The sequence below is a fragment of the Dermacentor silvarum genome, chromosome 1, assembly GCF_013339745.2.
Source record: "Dermacentor silvarum isolate Dsil-2018 chromosome 1, BIME_Dsil_1.4, whole genome shotgun sequence".
Taxonomy (NCBI): Eukaryota; Metazoa; Arthropoda; class Arachnida; order Ixodida; family Ixodidae; genus Dermacentor; species Dermacentor silvarum.
Genome location: NC_051154.1, coordinates 21187273 through 21204404, shown reverse-complemented (window position 1 = coordinate 21204404; position 17132 = coordinate 21187273). Strand labels below are relative to the sequence as shown.

Genomic DNA, 17132 nt, shown 5'->3' with positions numbered 1-17132 from the left:
TTGACATTCTAAGCCAGCAAAGGTTGGCATAATTGCACACATTCGAGGACGTCGTGCACATGTTTACGAGGGGCAAGGGTGTACACCTGCGAAACCTTTTGCCGGAAATGGCCAAACTAAAAAAAATTGCGTTGGCCATACCGGTCTCATCGACCACATCCGAGAGGTCCTTTTCTTGCCTTCGGCAATTGAAAATGTACTGCGGTCGACGATTGGACAAGCCCGTTTGAATCATCTGGCAATTTTGCACGCCCACAAAGAACTCTCCCGCTAAATCAATTTGAATAAGATTGCCGACGACTTCATTTCCAGATCAAGTGCCCGAACGAACACTTTTTCAATGAGTGTGAAATCATCGCATCAGACAATGAGAGGCACCAACTTACAAGTCAAAGCAAACCACCTGGCTTAGAAAACAACGCAAAAAGTTATACAAAAGAACGAAAATGGGCTACATAACAGCGCAAGCAGAGCCACTGTGGCGTGCCTCATAATCAGAACTGGTTTTGGCACGTAAAACCCCAGAAAGAACAGTGGCGCCATGTGGGTAAAGAAAAGACGCGTGGTTGCGCTATTTGTAAAACTCCCCAGTCCATGCTGTGCATTTTCCTTATTCATTTTTATTCGTCATATGCTGCATTTGCCGCTCAATAACACAATCCATGCTGTTCCTATATTTGCTATAGAGTCCTTTCGCATTTGAGATATTGCTGTCTTATTTATTTATTTGTTAATATGTTTATTTATTTTGACACCTGATGATTTTTAGTCCATAATCCTTTATTCTGCCTCCAAAAAATAGACAAAACCAGTGGCATGAGGCATGCTTTGACAAGTAATGAAACTATTGCGTTATGGAATCACATTATACTTATACTAATAATTCGTCATAAGTTGTGCTCAGAAATTGTTAGATATTGTTTAATTTTTATATATGTTATGTCTTATCTTCTCAATGACTGACCTTTTGTCAGGAAAATATTTCTTGATTGTATCTTTTGCATTAAAACATTTACAAGGCGTTGCATAGCTTTTTCATTAATATGTACTTGTGTGACGTAATGCGCACAAAACAAATGTAACACCCTAACGTGTTTAACTGAATCCGCTTGTCGTATGGCTCATCTGAGAAATGCCACTCTCTTGGTGGTATGAGGGGACTGAGGCTGTAAAACTGAATTGTCTCCTACTCTGATGTCTTGCAAATACTCATATAAGCTCGTCACTTCAGTGAATCTTTCGAGGTCACATGAAGTTTCCAGTGTAAATATATTAAAGGTAATATATATATATGCATACATGAGTAGGGTTCGGAAAGCTGGTCAGGCCCCAGCTCCCCCCGGAAAAATGAAAACTTTCCACCTATTGCTTAAGAAATGGCTGACATCTATGTTGTAGGGCACCAAGACTCAATCAACGCCGCCTTCTAGTGCTGACATCTATGTAGCAAAACAAAAAAGAGCAAAATAACCGCGGATTTCAAACACTTGGCACTTCAGCCGTCGTCTATGCAGTAGACGAAAAACAAGTCGATGTGCTGAGTTCATCCAAATCACTTTGAAAACGGGATTATTGCCATTGACAAGCTAGTACCCGGCTACTGGTACCAAGAACTCGTTGCACAACATAATTACATTGCAAAAAAATGCCTTGCGTTGCATTGCAGGTTTGTCATACACTGCACGCACGTCCGAATTATTTGCTAAGTTCAATGTTTTAAAAGTTACAACCCTATACGAATATCACATCTTGACAGCTTTTAGGTCCGAATTAATTCAGAAAGGCAGCCACATTCGCACTTTAGCAAATTTAACTCTTAATCCCTCCTCACGCTTAACCAGACACACCAACCATTGGTATATCCCCCGGCCGCGAACAAATTATGGACTGCAACTATTACAGTATTGTCTTCCGAGCACACTAAATAAGTTTAAACTAACAGATGAAGGATTACGCATGTTATCAAAAAACCCTATTTTAACTATGATATCCTGAATTTTTTGTGCTTTAAACATGAAAATTGTTTTGAATTAGTCTGTATGAGCTTGAAGAAAAAAGAAAAAAAAAAACATTGCTTGAAATTGTTCTCTGTGAGCTTGTTTCTGTTGCTGTCGTTGTAAGCAGGGGGTGGCGGGGCTAGTCAAGCTGCTAAAAAGCAGCTTTTTTCCCGCTATCCTCACCATTTATGTACATTTTTATCTGTATTGATGTGCCATAATGGTGAAATAAAGCAAATATCAAATCAAAAAAAGCTCGTCCAAAACACTTAAGGGATTAATTGGGAGCAAGAAAATGTTTGTTTCAGCTTCTCATTGGCGTAATTAAATTAACTTGGCAGCTACAATCAGTAAATTGCAATATGTGCAGTACGTCATAAGCTGCAAACTTAAGTAGTGAATGTTTATTAATTAGTCAATTATGCATTTCGATTTATTGTGTAGATAACGTCCTGTTTGTGCAATCTGGTTTAAAGATTAGCATAGTGCTATCTGACACAGGCAATTTTTTTAAATTTTGTGTAGACTAAAAATAGTCTAAAAAGGGCCCTGCGATCTCTTGGTTAAATGGTCTGAACAGTATTATGTATTTGGAGATCAATGGAGGACGCTGAATGTTTTCATGGGTGACATGCAAATTTGAATGATGCTCACTGTGTATGTGGTGTGACGGTGAAATGATTGGTTAATACTATGTTTGCTTTCCCCTTTTCAGAGACAAAGCAGCAAACAAGCAAAACGCATTAGCACGGCGCACGTAAGTTTCCAAGTTGCTTGCAGTTCCCTGTACTACATGCCTACCCAGTAGTTATTTGCCATTCTAAATGAAAGCTTGTAAAATAATGCCTATTTAATAATTATGGAGTCCACTGCACTATTTAGCTTTTGCAGTTAGTCACGTTACTCTCATTGAATAATGTGTACATCTCTTGAATATGTATGGAAGAGTTAGCAAATTGTTTTATACTGTCAAGGTGCTTTATAAAACAGTAGTGGAGAAATGGGAAAACACAATTTGGAAGATGTGTTGAGTTCTTGAGTCAACTTATTACAGTCAAACCCGGATATATCGAATTATTGTGTATAATGAACAGCTGTAAAATCTCCTTTTGGTACACGTAAAATTTTTGCATGAAAGTTTTATTTTATATATCGAATTACCAATATATATCAAACTTTTCTGTGATCCCCTTCAGGTTCGATATATCTGGGTTTGACTGTATAACCAAACATTTTGTAGTTAAAAAATACAAGTGCCCTAATTATTGTAAAGATTACTTCTGTCATGGGGTACTCTGTATCATTTTTTTATTTTTGACAATTGTTCTAAGCGTATGTGAAGTTTGCTAATTGGTAATGTGCTTAACTATGCATTTGCAGTTCTGATGCACAGCTGTATGAGACAGACCCTGAGGTGCTCGGCAGACGTCTCAAGCAAATAGAGTATGGCAAGAGTACTGTAGGCTATGAGCGTTACTGTGCTGCTGTTCCTAGGTAAGTTATTTAAATAAAATAAACCTGATGCTCAAAATAGTCTTTAAATTGGGAAGCACATCTTTAGACACATGCCTGTAGTGACCTCAATATGAAGACGTACCTTGGTTTACATGGTTTTCTGTGGTGTGGAGAGTGTTTAAGTATAAAGCAGCTAGCTGTAGAAGTGTTTCGTTTTGTGCACCATATGATGACAAAACAATCTTAAATTTTCAAAATGTTAGTCTCATTTCAGGCTCTTGGTAGAGGTGAAAATGTGAAACTTTAACTAATGCAAACATTTAGGCCATGCTGGAGTGCTATATCAGCTTGGATGCTTACAGATATTGATGCCAAATAACAAGCCATCTTCATTTCACACTTGTAAACACACTATAGATGCATCGCACTGAACAAACATTCTTCGAGACGCTGTTGCGAAGAAGTTAGGTCAGCCATAGAATGCTAGTTCCTATCTATGTAGTATTCAAATTCCTTGTGAACAACAGCCTCAGCAAGCAATTGCATAGTGTGCAAACTGCTTTCCTATGAAAGAAAAAAAAATCTTCCAAATGTCTGCAAGGCAGGGGTTCTCGCTTTCTTGCTTGGAAAAACCTACCAGCCTTCCCAGAGTGCCGAGAAACCGTTCCTCTTTCTCTTTACAATGATGTGCTTATTCACCGACTCGCTATAAAAGTTGCAATGAATTAACCGAATGGCTACACACAGTATATTATGTAGAAATTAAAATTAAAAAGGTCATAATTTAGTGGATTGTTTAAACATGGTAAGCAGTGTGTGGCTCTGCACCACTTATTATACTCAGCCTTGGGTTGTCTTTTGTGCATTTAAGCCTGCATTACGTTGTAGTTGCAGTTGGAAACTGCATTGAGTGAACTCCTGGGTTGATGTTTGTGAGTTTTATAAATGAAATAGTTCTACATGTCCTCATAACCATCTTGTTGGCTACCATTTTGTGGCATGAACGTAGTAAAATTAAGTAAAAGTTCACTAGAAACTTGAGCATCTGTTGCACAAATGGTAGCCACATGAGAGAGACAATAACCAAAGGAGCATCGCCACTGCATGAGTGCACGACCTCTGATGTTTGCTTGGGTATGTTATCTTTATTCTCGAATTTGGTTTATATTGAAGTTCAGTGCCCTGTTTTGGCTACTGAGTTTGCTTTGAATGTGTACAGGTGATTTCTGGCAGTGCTAAGGGTATGTCTTTATGTTACAGGAAAAATCGAGCAAAGCACCACCCTCGCACACCAAACCGTTACCTGAAGTTCAGCCGACGGTCATGGGATGCCCAGATTCGCATTTGGCGCCGGCAATTGCACATTTGGGACCCCCCGAAAGAACAGTCAGAGGATGCGACAGATGAGATGCCAAGTAACAGGTGTGTGCCATTTCTCTCCCTGCAGCTACTGCATTTGGTAGCACATGTGAAAAACAAGATCTTGATAAAAAGCGTTGTAACACAAAACTGGTTTAGCTTTCGCATAAAAATTTTGCAACTAGCTTCTTGCATTGAAAAGACGTCTTCAATTGCTGATGGCAACATTAACCTGAAAAACCCGCGCTGCCCAGCTATGGTGTGTCTAGTGCTTATCAAAGTGCTTGACTTAAATTTTGATGATGGTTCAAAAACAATTTCTTGTGTGAAAACTACAGTGTGTCAACTCTAGTGCACACGATGTGTGCATAAATAGGCCCCATATGTTTGTTAAACGATGCTCTTTGAATTTCGTGATCATTTGTTTACCATAAAAGTCAATGATCCAACTCTTGTCAGCTTTTGCAAGTTCGCATCTGTTTCTTGTGTTCTGGAGCAGACGTTGGCAGATTTTGCTGCCATTTAGGTCTTTCTGGTGAAGATTGCATAAGTGTACATGTGATGTACGAAGGCTTAGTTAAATTCAAACAGCAAAGCAAAATTATTTCTGTAAATTGGGAAATGTGCGGAGGTGCAAAAGCAATTAGGCTGCTCACAGAACCCAGAAATGTTACCATGAAGCAGCCGGGTTGCAGAGCCCAGTTTAGTAACCTCTGGTATAGAGGCTGAAATCCTTAACACTTCTTGCTACCTGTATGCATACTTCATCTCTTTGTGTCAGTTGCATGCTAAGTTTGAAGACGTTGCCAGCAGTATCACTGATGTCCAACAGAAGTGAGCACTTGCAACATATAGAAAATTGCTGGTTGCAAGGACCTCCCTGATGCCTCTGAATACTAGCCAGCAAGAATTATAAATACCCACACAGACATGCACATGTTGTAGGCAATGTTCTAGCAGAAAAGGCAGAAGGAAACGCAGTCTTGTGTTGCTGGGCTCAGGAGAAAATGCATCAAGGAGCTGTACACATTACCTTGGTTTACAATAAAAAAATTCCATTAATGGCAGGAATAAAATTTGAATTTTTATATATCTGAAGTGGGGAGTAGATATCCCTACAACGTTTACACCTACCCACATTTCTTAGGAATGTATTATGTATGGAATAGTTGTATACTTAGTTGTTTAAGCATGCAGCTTTGAGAACACAAGTGTACTTAATAGGCCCCACGCTCAATTGCAAAATGCATTGCTTAGTTTGCATACTTAGGCCACGAATTATTAGCCCCAAGATATTTTTAATGGTGCCTTCTTGAATGTGAAGCTTTGCTTTCGCATGCTCGCTCACCATGTGGAGGCTGCTTGAGGTGGTCAGTAGCCCTGCCCTGCTCGAGTTTTTGAAATGTCATAAGTCTGAAAGTTTGTATTAGTGTAATATGTGTGAAATAATCAAGAACACTCTTTCTGGTGAAATCTAGCAGAGCCACCACCAGAACTACATTTAGTGTAGGTTGCTCCTGGTGTCATCTGCCAGCCATCAGTGTGTACACATGCCTGTATGGTGTAGGTTCTTTGTCAAGACTATTCTGTGATTGTGGCGCACTGATGGCTGCTTTTAGATGATGAACTGCATGCAGCATTTGATCTTCGGCAGAGGGTATCTGCACTGTAATAAAGTGTTTGTCTGTGTCCAGTCAGCCCTGCATGGTTGGTCACTTGCTCCATTGGCCACAGACATTACAATTTTGTTGCCTCCCAGTCCTTTATGTACTTCACGAAAGGGGTATGATGCCATTTTCAAGAAATTAAGTAGTTGCTATGGTACATTAATGCACACAGTGCTTTAGCGGCATTGCAGCAAACTGCAGTATTTTGCTACAATGTGGCATTAGGTGAGTAAGTGATGGATCAGCAACTTTAAATGGTCCAGCACGACACAAGCTGAACTCGCTGAGAAAGCACAAAGAAATTGTGGAAACGAATTCTGTGGCACAGTGTGCATCTTTCACTTACAATAAAAAGATCCTCTGCTTTTCGTCAAAAATAAAATAACATTGAGAAAATCATGCATTAGGGAAGTTTATCATTAATTAATTAAACTTACTCTTAGACGGTCGGTTTCAGTACAAGAAAACTGAACAAACTCGTTTGAAGCATTGTCGCCTATATTTTAATGCATTCCAACGACTGCCCATCTGCAGGCCTGCGGCGGTAATGAAATGTCTGGAACGTCTGATAGTGGGACGAACAAACTTAGTGGGCAAAGCAGGCAAAGTTAAGTAGTCTTGAGCTGCATTGCAGACCTGTACAAGATAATTAAACTTGATGAATTCAACCAGGACTCAGCTCGCCCCTTGCACGTTAGTCTGCTCAGTGCAATCACTCTTTGCTCCTGCCATGAGTAGCGGGCGCAGTTCGAAGGCCATATTTGCCCAGCAACATGAATTAGTGCTATTGCGTAATGAAGACAGGCAACAAACTTTTCCATGCATACTCAGATCATTTTTAATACATTTTGTTCTGTAAGCGCATCATACCTATTTGAAACTAAGACAAGCAAATTAAGAAGTTTCGGTTTGCTGGTACTTGACCAAATAAATAACTGAGGCACTCAGCAGATGCAGATAAAGAAGGGGACACACACAGGCGCAATAGAATGCTCTGCGCACTATGACTGCCTTAAAGACAGATTTTTCGCCATTTTATTTTTTTAATAGAGAATATGTTTACTTTTACACTAATAAAGTCATGTTTTTGAGGTGGTTTCTGGTTGTTTGAAACTACATTGAAATGAAAGTCAAATCATGCTTACCTAAGTAAACAGTTTTTACATTGAAAAGTGGTAATAAGATTTATTTGCAAGAAAATAGTGTAAAGCGTGCTTGACGATTTGTAAACTTGGTAGAGTGTGGTGTAACAAATGTTCGAGATAAGCTGCTTGTCAGTGGAACTTTTTCTCAGCAAAAGCTTTATATATGCAACACTAGATGACTAGAATTACTAGTAAAATGCAGAATTTGCATTCAACTTCACTGCCACTTTGTCGACGAGTTTTGGGAATGAGCCCCGAGGTTGTGCTTCGTTTTTAAAGCTGTGCAAATTAGTTGAAAGCACACTTGAGAGAAAAGGCAAAAAAGTTCGCACTGTGCCTATAAATATTCCCCCGCTAAAACAGTGAAATCAGCTGCGCAATGATTGTTGCTGCACACGAGCAATATTTCAAGCCCATATTGGCCGTTCGTGATGTGCAAGTGAATGCTGCTCGCGATACGTAAAGTGGCTGCTCTTCAGTGCTCTAACTTGTGATCACATGCGCAAAACATTGTTTCGCCAACGAGAGTGATTTTAACTAGTTTTAGGATTGACTACTATATGCACTCTAATAAAGGACCCAGACTTTTACTGGTTGACAATAAAATCATTGATTGTCCCCTGCAGGCTATACATCAGATGCGGACCATCTAAAACACACACACACACACACACACACACACCACTGCCTTTCCGGTGGTCCCGGGTTCGAGTCCCGGACCAGGTCGAATTTTTCTTCAACTGCGAGGCTTTCTTTCGAGGAACCCGGTTGGGTTTCCATTGTAGCAAATTGCTACATTTGGGTGGATGTCTATTTCCCTTTAATTACTTATCTCCACCTAGCGGATTTCCGCTGAACTATAACATCAAGGACAAGTCCTGTGGCAAGCCTGTATGTAGAGGCAGACATGTGGTCGCTTGATATACAACGTTTATCCTTAGGCCTCACCTATTTCCTGAAAGTAAATTCGAACCCGGAACATCCGTCCTTCTCAACCGTAAATGATATGACCAGTTCCACACTCTTTAATAACTGGCCGACAGCAAGAGACCCCTTTTCACTATGTGTAAGAAAAATTAGTGAAGAAATGAACATCCCACTACTTGAAAATACTCTGATGGCCCCAGCAAAGCCAGTGCCACCGTGGCAGTGGCAACTCATAGAGTGTGATACTTCGTTTGTAGAGGTCACAAAAGATGCTCCAGAAGCACATATCCGGATGCATTTTCTAGAAATCCAGTTCAAGTACTCGTCCTGCACTCAGTTTATACTGACACTTCCAAGTCACATGCAGGGGTATCTTATGCAGTAGTCGGCCCATCGTTCTCAGAGTCCGATGTACTGCACCCGGAAACAAGCATTTTTACGGCTGAGGCCTATGCACTTTTATCGGCTGTGAAGAGTATAGGCAAATCCAAACTCAAAGATCAATAATATTTACAGACTCCCTAAGCGTCGTAAAAGCCGTCATGACTCTACATAGACACAAAAACCCTGTACTTATTGAACTGTATTCTGCTCTGTGCAAGGCATACCTGTCTAACCAGCATATTATTATATGCTGGGTGCCTGGCCATAGAGGCATCGAGGGCAATGTTCTAGCTGATGAAATGGCCACATCAACTACATCACGAGCGCTTAACCCTACCGCTTCAATCCCTGCCAGAGATCTCAAGCCCTACTTGAGAAAGAAACTTCGAAGCCACTGGCAGCGCCTGTGGGATGCCGAAACGAACAATAAGCTCCACTTAGTTAAGCCACAGATAGGTCCCTGGCATCCCGTTACGAAAGTACTAAGAACTAATGTCCTATTCTCTCGTCTGAGAATAGGACATACATATGGCACCCACAATTTTCTCTTAACGGGAAATGACCCGCCAACCTGTGGTAGATGTGGAGAGAGGCTTACCATGCTCCACGTCCTCGTGGAGTGCAGGGAAGCCGAGAGAGAGAGAAAAAGGCACTTTCCTCTAGCATACCGGTACTGTCTCCCTCTCCATCCGGCTATGTTTCTTGGCGACGAACCTCTCTTTGACAATAAGGCTGTCCTGGATTTTCTGAGCAATGTAGTATTGCATGTTATTTGCCCAATAGTTTCGTAGCGCATCCTCTCTCCAGAGGATGTCACTGCGATAGTAATTTTGCATAGCACGCGCCTCCAGGCCCTTGCGTTTCAAAGGGTCTGTCAAGGCAGCAGTGCTTTTTGAAAAGTTTTATCTGCGATATATTTTCGTTTATCTTCATTACCTTGCAATTTCTTCTTTCGTGTTCATAGTGCACCTCATTAGCCATTGCCATAATTTTATTACATATATATTTTACGCATTTTACAGCGATTGTTGTTAGGCCCTTTTACAGCCACAATACGTCTACCTTTCGCACTTCATTGCTCCATTGTCAACTCGTGGAACACTGGCCTGGCGCTCTTTGGCCATACCTGGCCCTTGCGCCATTAAACACCGTACATCATCATCATGAACGTGGAGAAACAAGCACAGATCAGGGACAACACAAAATGAACTCGACATTAACATGCTCTCACATTGGCTTCTCAGACAAAGTGGAACAAAAGGAGAGGGAACCTATGGAGGAGGAGGTGCATAGAACCCGGATATATTAAACTCAAAGGAGTCACAAAATAGTTCCCTGTATAAATAATTCGAAATATAAAATTTGCCTACCTGAAGCTTATCTGAAACCTCTGCCGTCTCGCAACATTTCCCAACTGCATGAAAAGTGGGAATTTATTTGCTTCTCCAAGGGAGTGTCGAATGCGCAAACGTTTACTTATTTTTTGCACACAAATGCCGCAAGTCGCTCATGTTGCAGAGTGATCTGATCGCAATGCTCACCCTAAAAGCCTGTGTCGCTTGGACATGAGACCGCCGTGTGCTTCACATGCGTCAAAGTGCTTGTTGTATGTTTTATTGCGATAGCAATTATGATTCTCCGGGCGAATTTCCACCGTCGGTGTCCGGCTTCGAGCTTTTACAATTTTATCAGAAAATGCCTGGCTTTTAGAGCCTGTTTATGATTGTCATATTTACACCAAATATTTTGCAATTTGTCATTTGCAGAAAGTTATCATTTAGTGGGAAATTGCTTTCCGAAGAATACAAACAGCTGCTAACACATTTTTCATAGCCAGATTTTTCATAACCGTTGATTATAAGGACCTACCTGCACAGCAGCGACACTAACATTTGGAATAAATATATAATGCAGCTGAAATTTTCGCTGCAGTTACACCAGGCAAGATGGCTTCATTTGCTGGCACATTCGTACATGTTCAATTGCCACTGAATTCTCGTTTTTTCAATCTTTGGTGCTACTTTTAATGCTTAGAGCCAATTTTTTTTTTTTACAGTCCTGATCTCGGTGATGCTGACATTCTTCTTGATGAAGATGTTGAAGCCCTCCTGTCTGAACCTGATTTTTCTACAAAACCAACAGAAGTGGTTAAGAAGCTGGACTTCGAATAACGCTCTTTTGAAGTATTTTGTATTTCACTACATACAGGGTGTCCCAGCTATCACGCAGCATGATTTTAAAAAAGAGGAATGGCGTTACGCGAAGCCAAGCTAGTGGGTATTGTTTCCAGTACAGTGGAGTAGCCGTTACTGAGATTTAAGTAATTAATTACAATTAATGAATTAAATCTCAGTAACGGCTACTCCACTGTACTGGAAACAATACGCACTAGGTTTGCTTCGCGTAACGCCGTTCCTTTTTTTTTTTTTTTTTTTTAATCGTGCTGCGTGATAGCTCGGAGACCCTGTATAGACCTGTATAAGTGGCTCATTCCTGCTGCATTATTGCATTTTATCATTTTACAAGTATATTGTCTGAATATATGCTATGCTTTCATGTATGAAAATTTCTTTTTGGTTGGACAAATAAACATGACCGTGCAGTGACATGGAATGTTACTCTTGCCTGAACATACATTTTGTGCAGCTTGAATTGCTTTGTTTCTTGCTACTCATTGGCATGTTTAACTACCACCACTAAAGGCTCTTCAACAACACCTGGTATCAGCTAAGCTCAAATACGTTCAGTTAGATCCAAAGGTAAGCCTGAATGGAGCCATAAAAGCAGTAGTGACTCTGTAAACTACACACTGCCAAAAAAAGTTGTGCTTGGTTCGATAATTTTCACTGTACACCTTTTGCTGAACGAGCAGCTGAAACAATTTTAATTTGAATGTGGATTTGGCAGCTGCACTTTGATGACATAACTGCGTGCATTGAGCTTCTTCAATGCACCATAATGGAACTCGGCCCTTTTATTCCCCCTGATTCTCTCTAGATGTGGTTGAAACTTCCCAAGCTGTTACTATTTTTTCACTATCAGTAACTTAAGTGCCTAAAAGTTGAGTCACTTCAGCATACATTAAAGAGGATGAAGGCGAAAGCCTGCATGCTCACAAGACATTCATTAAATTGCTTGACATTACTTTGACATCACATCCTCGAAGTTTAGAAGCGCAAAGACGCCCTTTGCAGCATCCAGTTCACAACACAAGCCCTGCCACGTGGCCCGGGCACAATCGCTGCAGCAGAAACCTGGATTCTGGGGTTCATAGTTAAAAGTCAGTAGCATGCACCCTGATGCCTGAAAAAAAGAGGAAAATCTCCAACCCTGATCATTGTATGAAGACTGGAAGGCATGTCATTGATGCAGTGCAGTAACTTGCGTCTAGTTTTTGAAGTGTTAATTAGCTAGGTCCATACAAACATTCAAGATTTTGAATGGTAGTCTAATAATTATATTAGGGTGTTTTAAAAAGGGCCCTAGTGCAACTAGAAAGCAGGCGACCATGCTAACTCTTCTTTTTTGCCTTTTCGCTGCTTTCAATACTCATTTCCAAGAAATTTTACGCCGTTAGAGTTTGTCAAAATTTGTTGTGCCTTTGTGGAATGTGACAGCAATGCTGGCACATCTTCAATATGCCACGCTCTGCAGCTTGTCCATAGAAGTTCATAGTACTTCAACCTACCCTCAAGGCAATCAGTGAAAGAGTTAAGAGGAAGCTTTAGCTCGGCGCCAACTCCACCTATTCAAATACATGTGAAATGCAGAAATGCTTTTATGAGACAACCGCTGGACCGATTTTAATGAAGTTTGTTCCATTTGACAAAGTTCAATTCTAGTAACAATAGGAAGCAGAATTCCAATTTTTGACCTGACATTTTTTACTTTTTTCAAAAATTTCCATGTTTAAAAAAAATTGAAGCATGAACTTCACAAATCCATTACTCTGCACCAAAAGCAGGTATCGCAGTTTGGTAAACTGCACCTGTTAGGGCATCTAAATGGACAAATTTGATATATGAATTTACAGGTTACGTGAAATTGTTACAAGGTTTACGAGGGCTTTGAAAAAGTCCTATTTGAAAATTATTGGTATATTTCAGAGTGGTGTATAATGCACTAATTTTGTCAACATTAGATGTATTTATTAGGTGCAGTTTACATAATTGTGGTATCGTTCTTTATTCTGAGTTAGAGTTATAAACTTGATACTTAAGTTTCGTTTTCAATTTTGCGAATTTCAACAATTTTGTAAAAAAAGTGAAGGCCTAAACCAAAAATCTGCTTACTGCAGTCACTAGGTTATAACTTTTTCTTTTGAATGCAACAATAAAATCAAGATCTGTGCAGCAGTTGCAGAGAAAATTTATTTCTCTGTTCCCGTGTACTTAGGAGCTGCAGAGCTAAAGGTTTCTTTTAAGAGGAAGCTTTACCTGAGGAGCACCTCTCGAATACATGGGAACAGCACCTTTTAAAGAAACGGGACAATGCAACTGCTTGAACTGTGGTTTAAGCAAACGTATTTATGCATGAAGTGATACCAGTGGTGCAGCGAGCGGGTGTCACACCGGGCACCTGCCCCACCCTCTGAATTTCTGATGTGCGCAGCCTTTGCGAGTTGTGCTGGAGGTCACGTAATCACGAGTTTTGAAAACTCATTGAAGCGAGGAGCAGATGCAAAGCATCGCTCCCCTCCTCCTGCGATGCGGGGTCCGATGGGATTTGATGCTGCATTGGTCAGACTGTGTGGAGTCTCACTGTGGGTGACACATTAATGAAATTTTGCTACAACAAAGTGCTGAATTTACTGGCTTCGTTATATAGAGGTTTAACTATTATACGAAATAAGAGAGAATATTACTGCATGCAATATTGCATTGCAGTCAGCCGAAACTATGCCAACAATTTTTTAGCAGTTTCTCCAATACCTTTTACTACAGCCAGTTGCACGTATCCCAGCCAAAGTTCGTCAAACCCTCTCCGACCTTTGCATTAGGATTGCAGTTTGTGCCAGAATGAAGTACAGCCACTCAAATCTACACATATTTTGAACATGCTACAAGGCTTCAATCCTACAAGGTGCAAAATGAGTTGGTGCAGAAAGACCTGGCCCAGTAACAGCTCCCCACGTCAAACGCTAAGGGAGCAAGATTGTCGTGCCTCGGCACCTATTCACCAAACGGTGCCAAAGGAGAACAAGTGCGCTGCTATCTCCTATGTATACGGCATGAGTGAGGCTTTGGCCAGAGTATTTGGCGATTACGACATAACCTGCATTATCTGAACATCATAAGAGCGGTCAATCCATTAACTTGGACTTGGCATGTGTTATTATTGCTATGGATAAATTATTACTTGATCTTTCATTTGTTTTTTGTTTTTTCATATACATCAGTGCCACCCCAAAGACAGTACCACGCTATTAAAAGCAGGTAGAGAGTTAAAAAAGAAAGCACAACTCACTAGTACGTTGATAAATTTTTTCGCATTTGCAAACGACATTCGCTCTCTATGTCAACGACTGCAAACTTACCTTTGTGCCCTGGAGGTGTGGTAAGGTGTTAATCAGTTTTTACTCAATACCAGGAAATGAACCATTCTAGTTTTTTCGATACATGACCCAGTGCACACCTCGTTGTCTTGCCACCTTCAGACATACATGCTACACAAGTGTTTTTCCGAGCGTGAAAGAAGCCCGCGAATACACACAAAGTGTCACTTTTTATGTAGCATGTATTGAGCAACAGGAAGCTGTATCAGTTTTTTTTATGTTGCTCTACAGTTTTCTCATTGACACTTTTCATGTAATTTTAATGTTTGAGAAATTTATCAATTCAGACTGTGCAATTAAGCAGAATGCAATAAATAATCTGAGTATCTCCAAGCGACGGCAAACATTACCTTGGCTCGGCCCAGCAACGTGGCACTTGCATATTTTTATATCTTGGTGCATGATAGTTGGGACACCCTGTATACTCTGCAAACTATATTTGCGCAAAAATTACTTGACCCTTTGGACGTTTGTATCTGCAATGCACTTCCAATTCCCAACAGATCTGTTACCGCTGATATTCAATTTGATGACATTTTTCGTAATGCAAAATGAGTTCATCGTATTCTAGATGGTTTATTACAAGATCTGCAGAGCCTTCAAACAAACATTGTAATTGCGACAGATGCTTTGCAATGTGAAGAAAAGTCAGGTGTAGGCATTTTCCTCAATTCTTGATTGGACGTTTTTATCCTTGGAGTCCAGCTTTTATACCCATCTTTTTGGCTGAATTCATAGCAGTGGTGCTGGCTCTACGCAAATTAGGTCCATCAATTACATCAGCCGTGATTTGTTATTGTACTCATCCCTTGCTGCATCTCATGACTCTTGCGTAATGAGGACATTTCATTAATTGGTGCTTGGATACTTGAAAAGTGCATTTAATTTGGGTGTCTAGCCATAAAGGGCTAATTTTACATGAAATTGCATATTCTCTAGGAGGAGGAGGAGGAAAAACATTTATTAAGAAAGAGAAAAAAAAAACAAGCAGGCATCTTCCTGCTTGTGTTGGGAGCTGCCATCAGTCCAGGGCTCCTGCGGCTCTTGCTGTCTCCCGGGCCCGCCGCACCAGTTGTTGCTGGTCACGAGGGTCCAAGCTAGTCAGCACGGCCTCCCAATGCGCGGGTGTGGGGTTGGGTATATGCGGGGCTACCTGTATTTTGGGGCATGCCCATGTGGTGTGATATAGGGAAGCGTAGTCGTTACAAAGGGGGCATTTGTACGAGTATAGTGCAGGGTGTATTGCGTTAAACTCCTTAAATGGGGGCATGTGTTAGTTTGCAATTGTCGCCATGCTACTGAGTCTTCGTGTGAGAGGGTCTTGTGTGGGGGTGGGTATTGTCGTCTGTTCAATCTGTGGTGTTGTAATCTGTGGGCTCCATAGATGCAGCCGTATCCCTCTCTTGTGGCGCCCGGGTGGCATGAGGTCGGGCTACAGCGTGCGCACACCGATTTCCACGGAGTGACTCGGGTCCTGGAGTCCATACTATTTCAATGTCGGGGAATTGGGAGGCTTGTTTGAAGAGTCGGTCGGCGATGGAAGATATTCTGCCTCTGGCGTAGCTACGGCAAGCTGCTTGGGAGTCGGTAATGCAACGTGTTCTTTCGTTTGACTAGTTCTAGCCAATGCATCAATAAGCAGCCCAGATTCTCCTGTATTGTCCTTGGACTGCTCATGTCACTGCTGCTAGATTCGCAGGAGTGTCATTATGCAGGCAGTGTCAGGCTCCGCAATAACCAACTTTGTGAATTACCAACATCATCTATACCCTTGGCACAGATTTTTGCCAAACACTAAAAATTGAAGTGTCCATCACAAGGCTGCACTGCCGTATACCTTCGTTAATCTACACAGGTCTGGTCCCCTTACCATTATGCCCATTCTGTGGCAAATTGGAGACAACAGATAATTGCTTGTTTTGTAGGCACTTTTCTGTAATAAAAAAAAAGATTACTGGAAATCCCGCTTCACAAAATTGACCTAGATTTATCTGTGCCTGTGATACCATCTTTTGGAGCCTCTATTATTGGGTTCAGCCACAAATGTTTGCTTGGCAATCCAAAATTACCCCGATTGAATCTAATCGATTACCATGCTAGACTGATCGTCTTCCCTCCCCACCATAGTTAGTTACTTTAGTTTTTAATTCATGGTTTTCTTTTGATTGCTTCTTTTCCTCACAGAAATTTCACTAAGTTCTAACGTTCAAATTGTTAATTCCACCCAATTTAACTATCAGATTCATGGCCAATCCCCAACTGTGCGTATGTACTCAGGTCAACACTAAAGATCCAGCTAATTCAGCTCTGAAGCCTATAGACATAAAATTAAATGTGCGCGAATTAACATTTTGCCAGCCTGCAAAGACATAGCTGCACTGTCTTCTTACATGAACCCAAGCTTACATAATTGAAATACGTATTGAAATCAATATCCATGAAGGGGTAGCCAATGTTCTTAGACATATACAAGTACGTACAAGAACACTGGGTATAGCAGATTTCCGCCAGAACATAGCTGAAGTTGCAGAGGTACTACATGGGCTTTCCCCGAGCAGAAATGGACGATTCACATTGTAAACAGTTTTACAGTACCGTACACTGCTGTTGATTGGGCAGGAAAACCTGCACAGGGAGCCAAAGG

General features: G+C 40.9%; 1 protein-coding gene across 2 annotated transcripts in view; it reads left to right on the top strand.

Moving 5' to 3' along the window:
• LOC119457847 (histone RNA hairpin-binding protein) overlaps nt 1-12079 on the top strand; it is a 35974-nt gene extending 23895 nt beyond the window's left edge. The window contains exons 3-6 of one of the 2 annotated variants that reach the window (XM_049665333.1): nt 2713-2754; nt 3378-3491; nt 4713-4874; nt 10991-12079. In XM_049665333.1, the coding sequence (XP_049521290.1) occupies nt 2713-2754; nt 3378-3491; nt 4713-4874; nt 10991-11105 (433 nt within the window). In that variant the 3' untranslated portion in view covers nt 11106-12079. The remainder of the gene's footprint in view (nt 1-2712; nt 2755-3377; nt 3492-4712; nt 4875-10990) is intronic. The other variant, XM_037719610.2, reaches the window with a different exon arrangement.
• Nucleotides 12080-17132: the final 5053 nt, after the last annotated feature.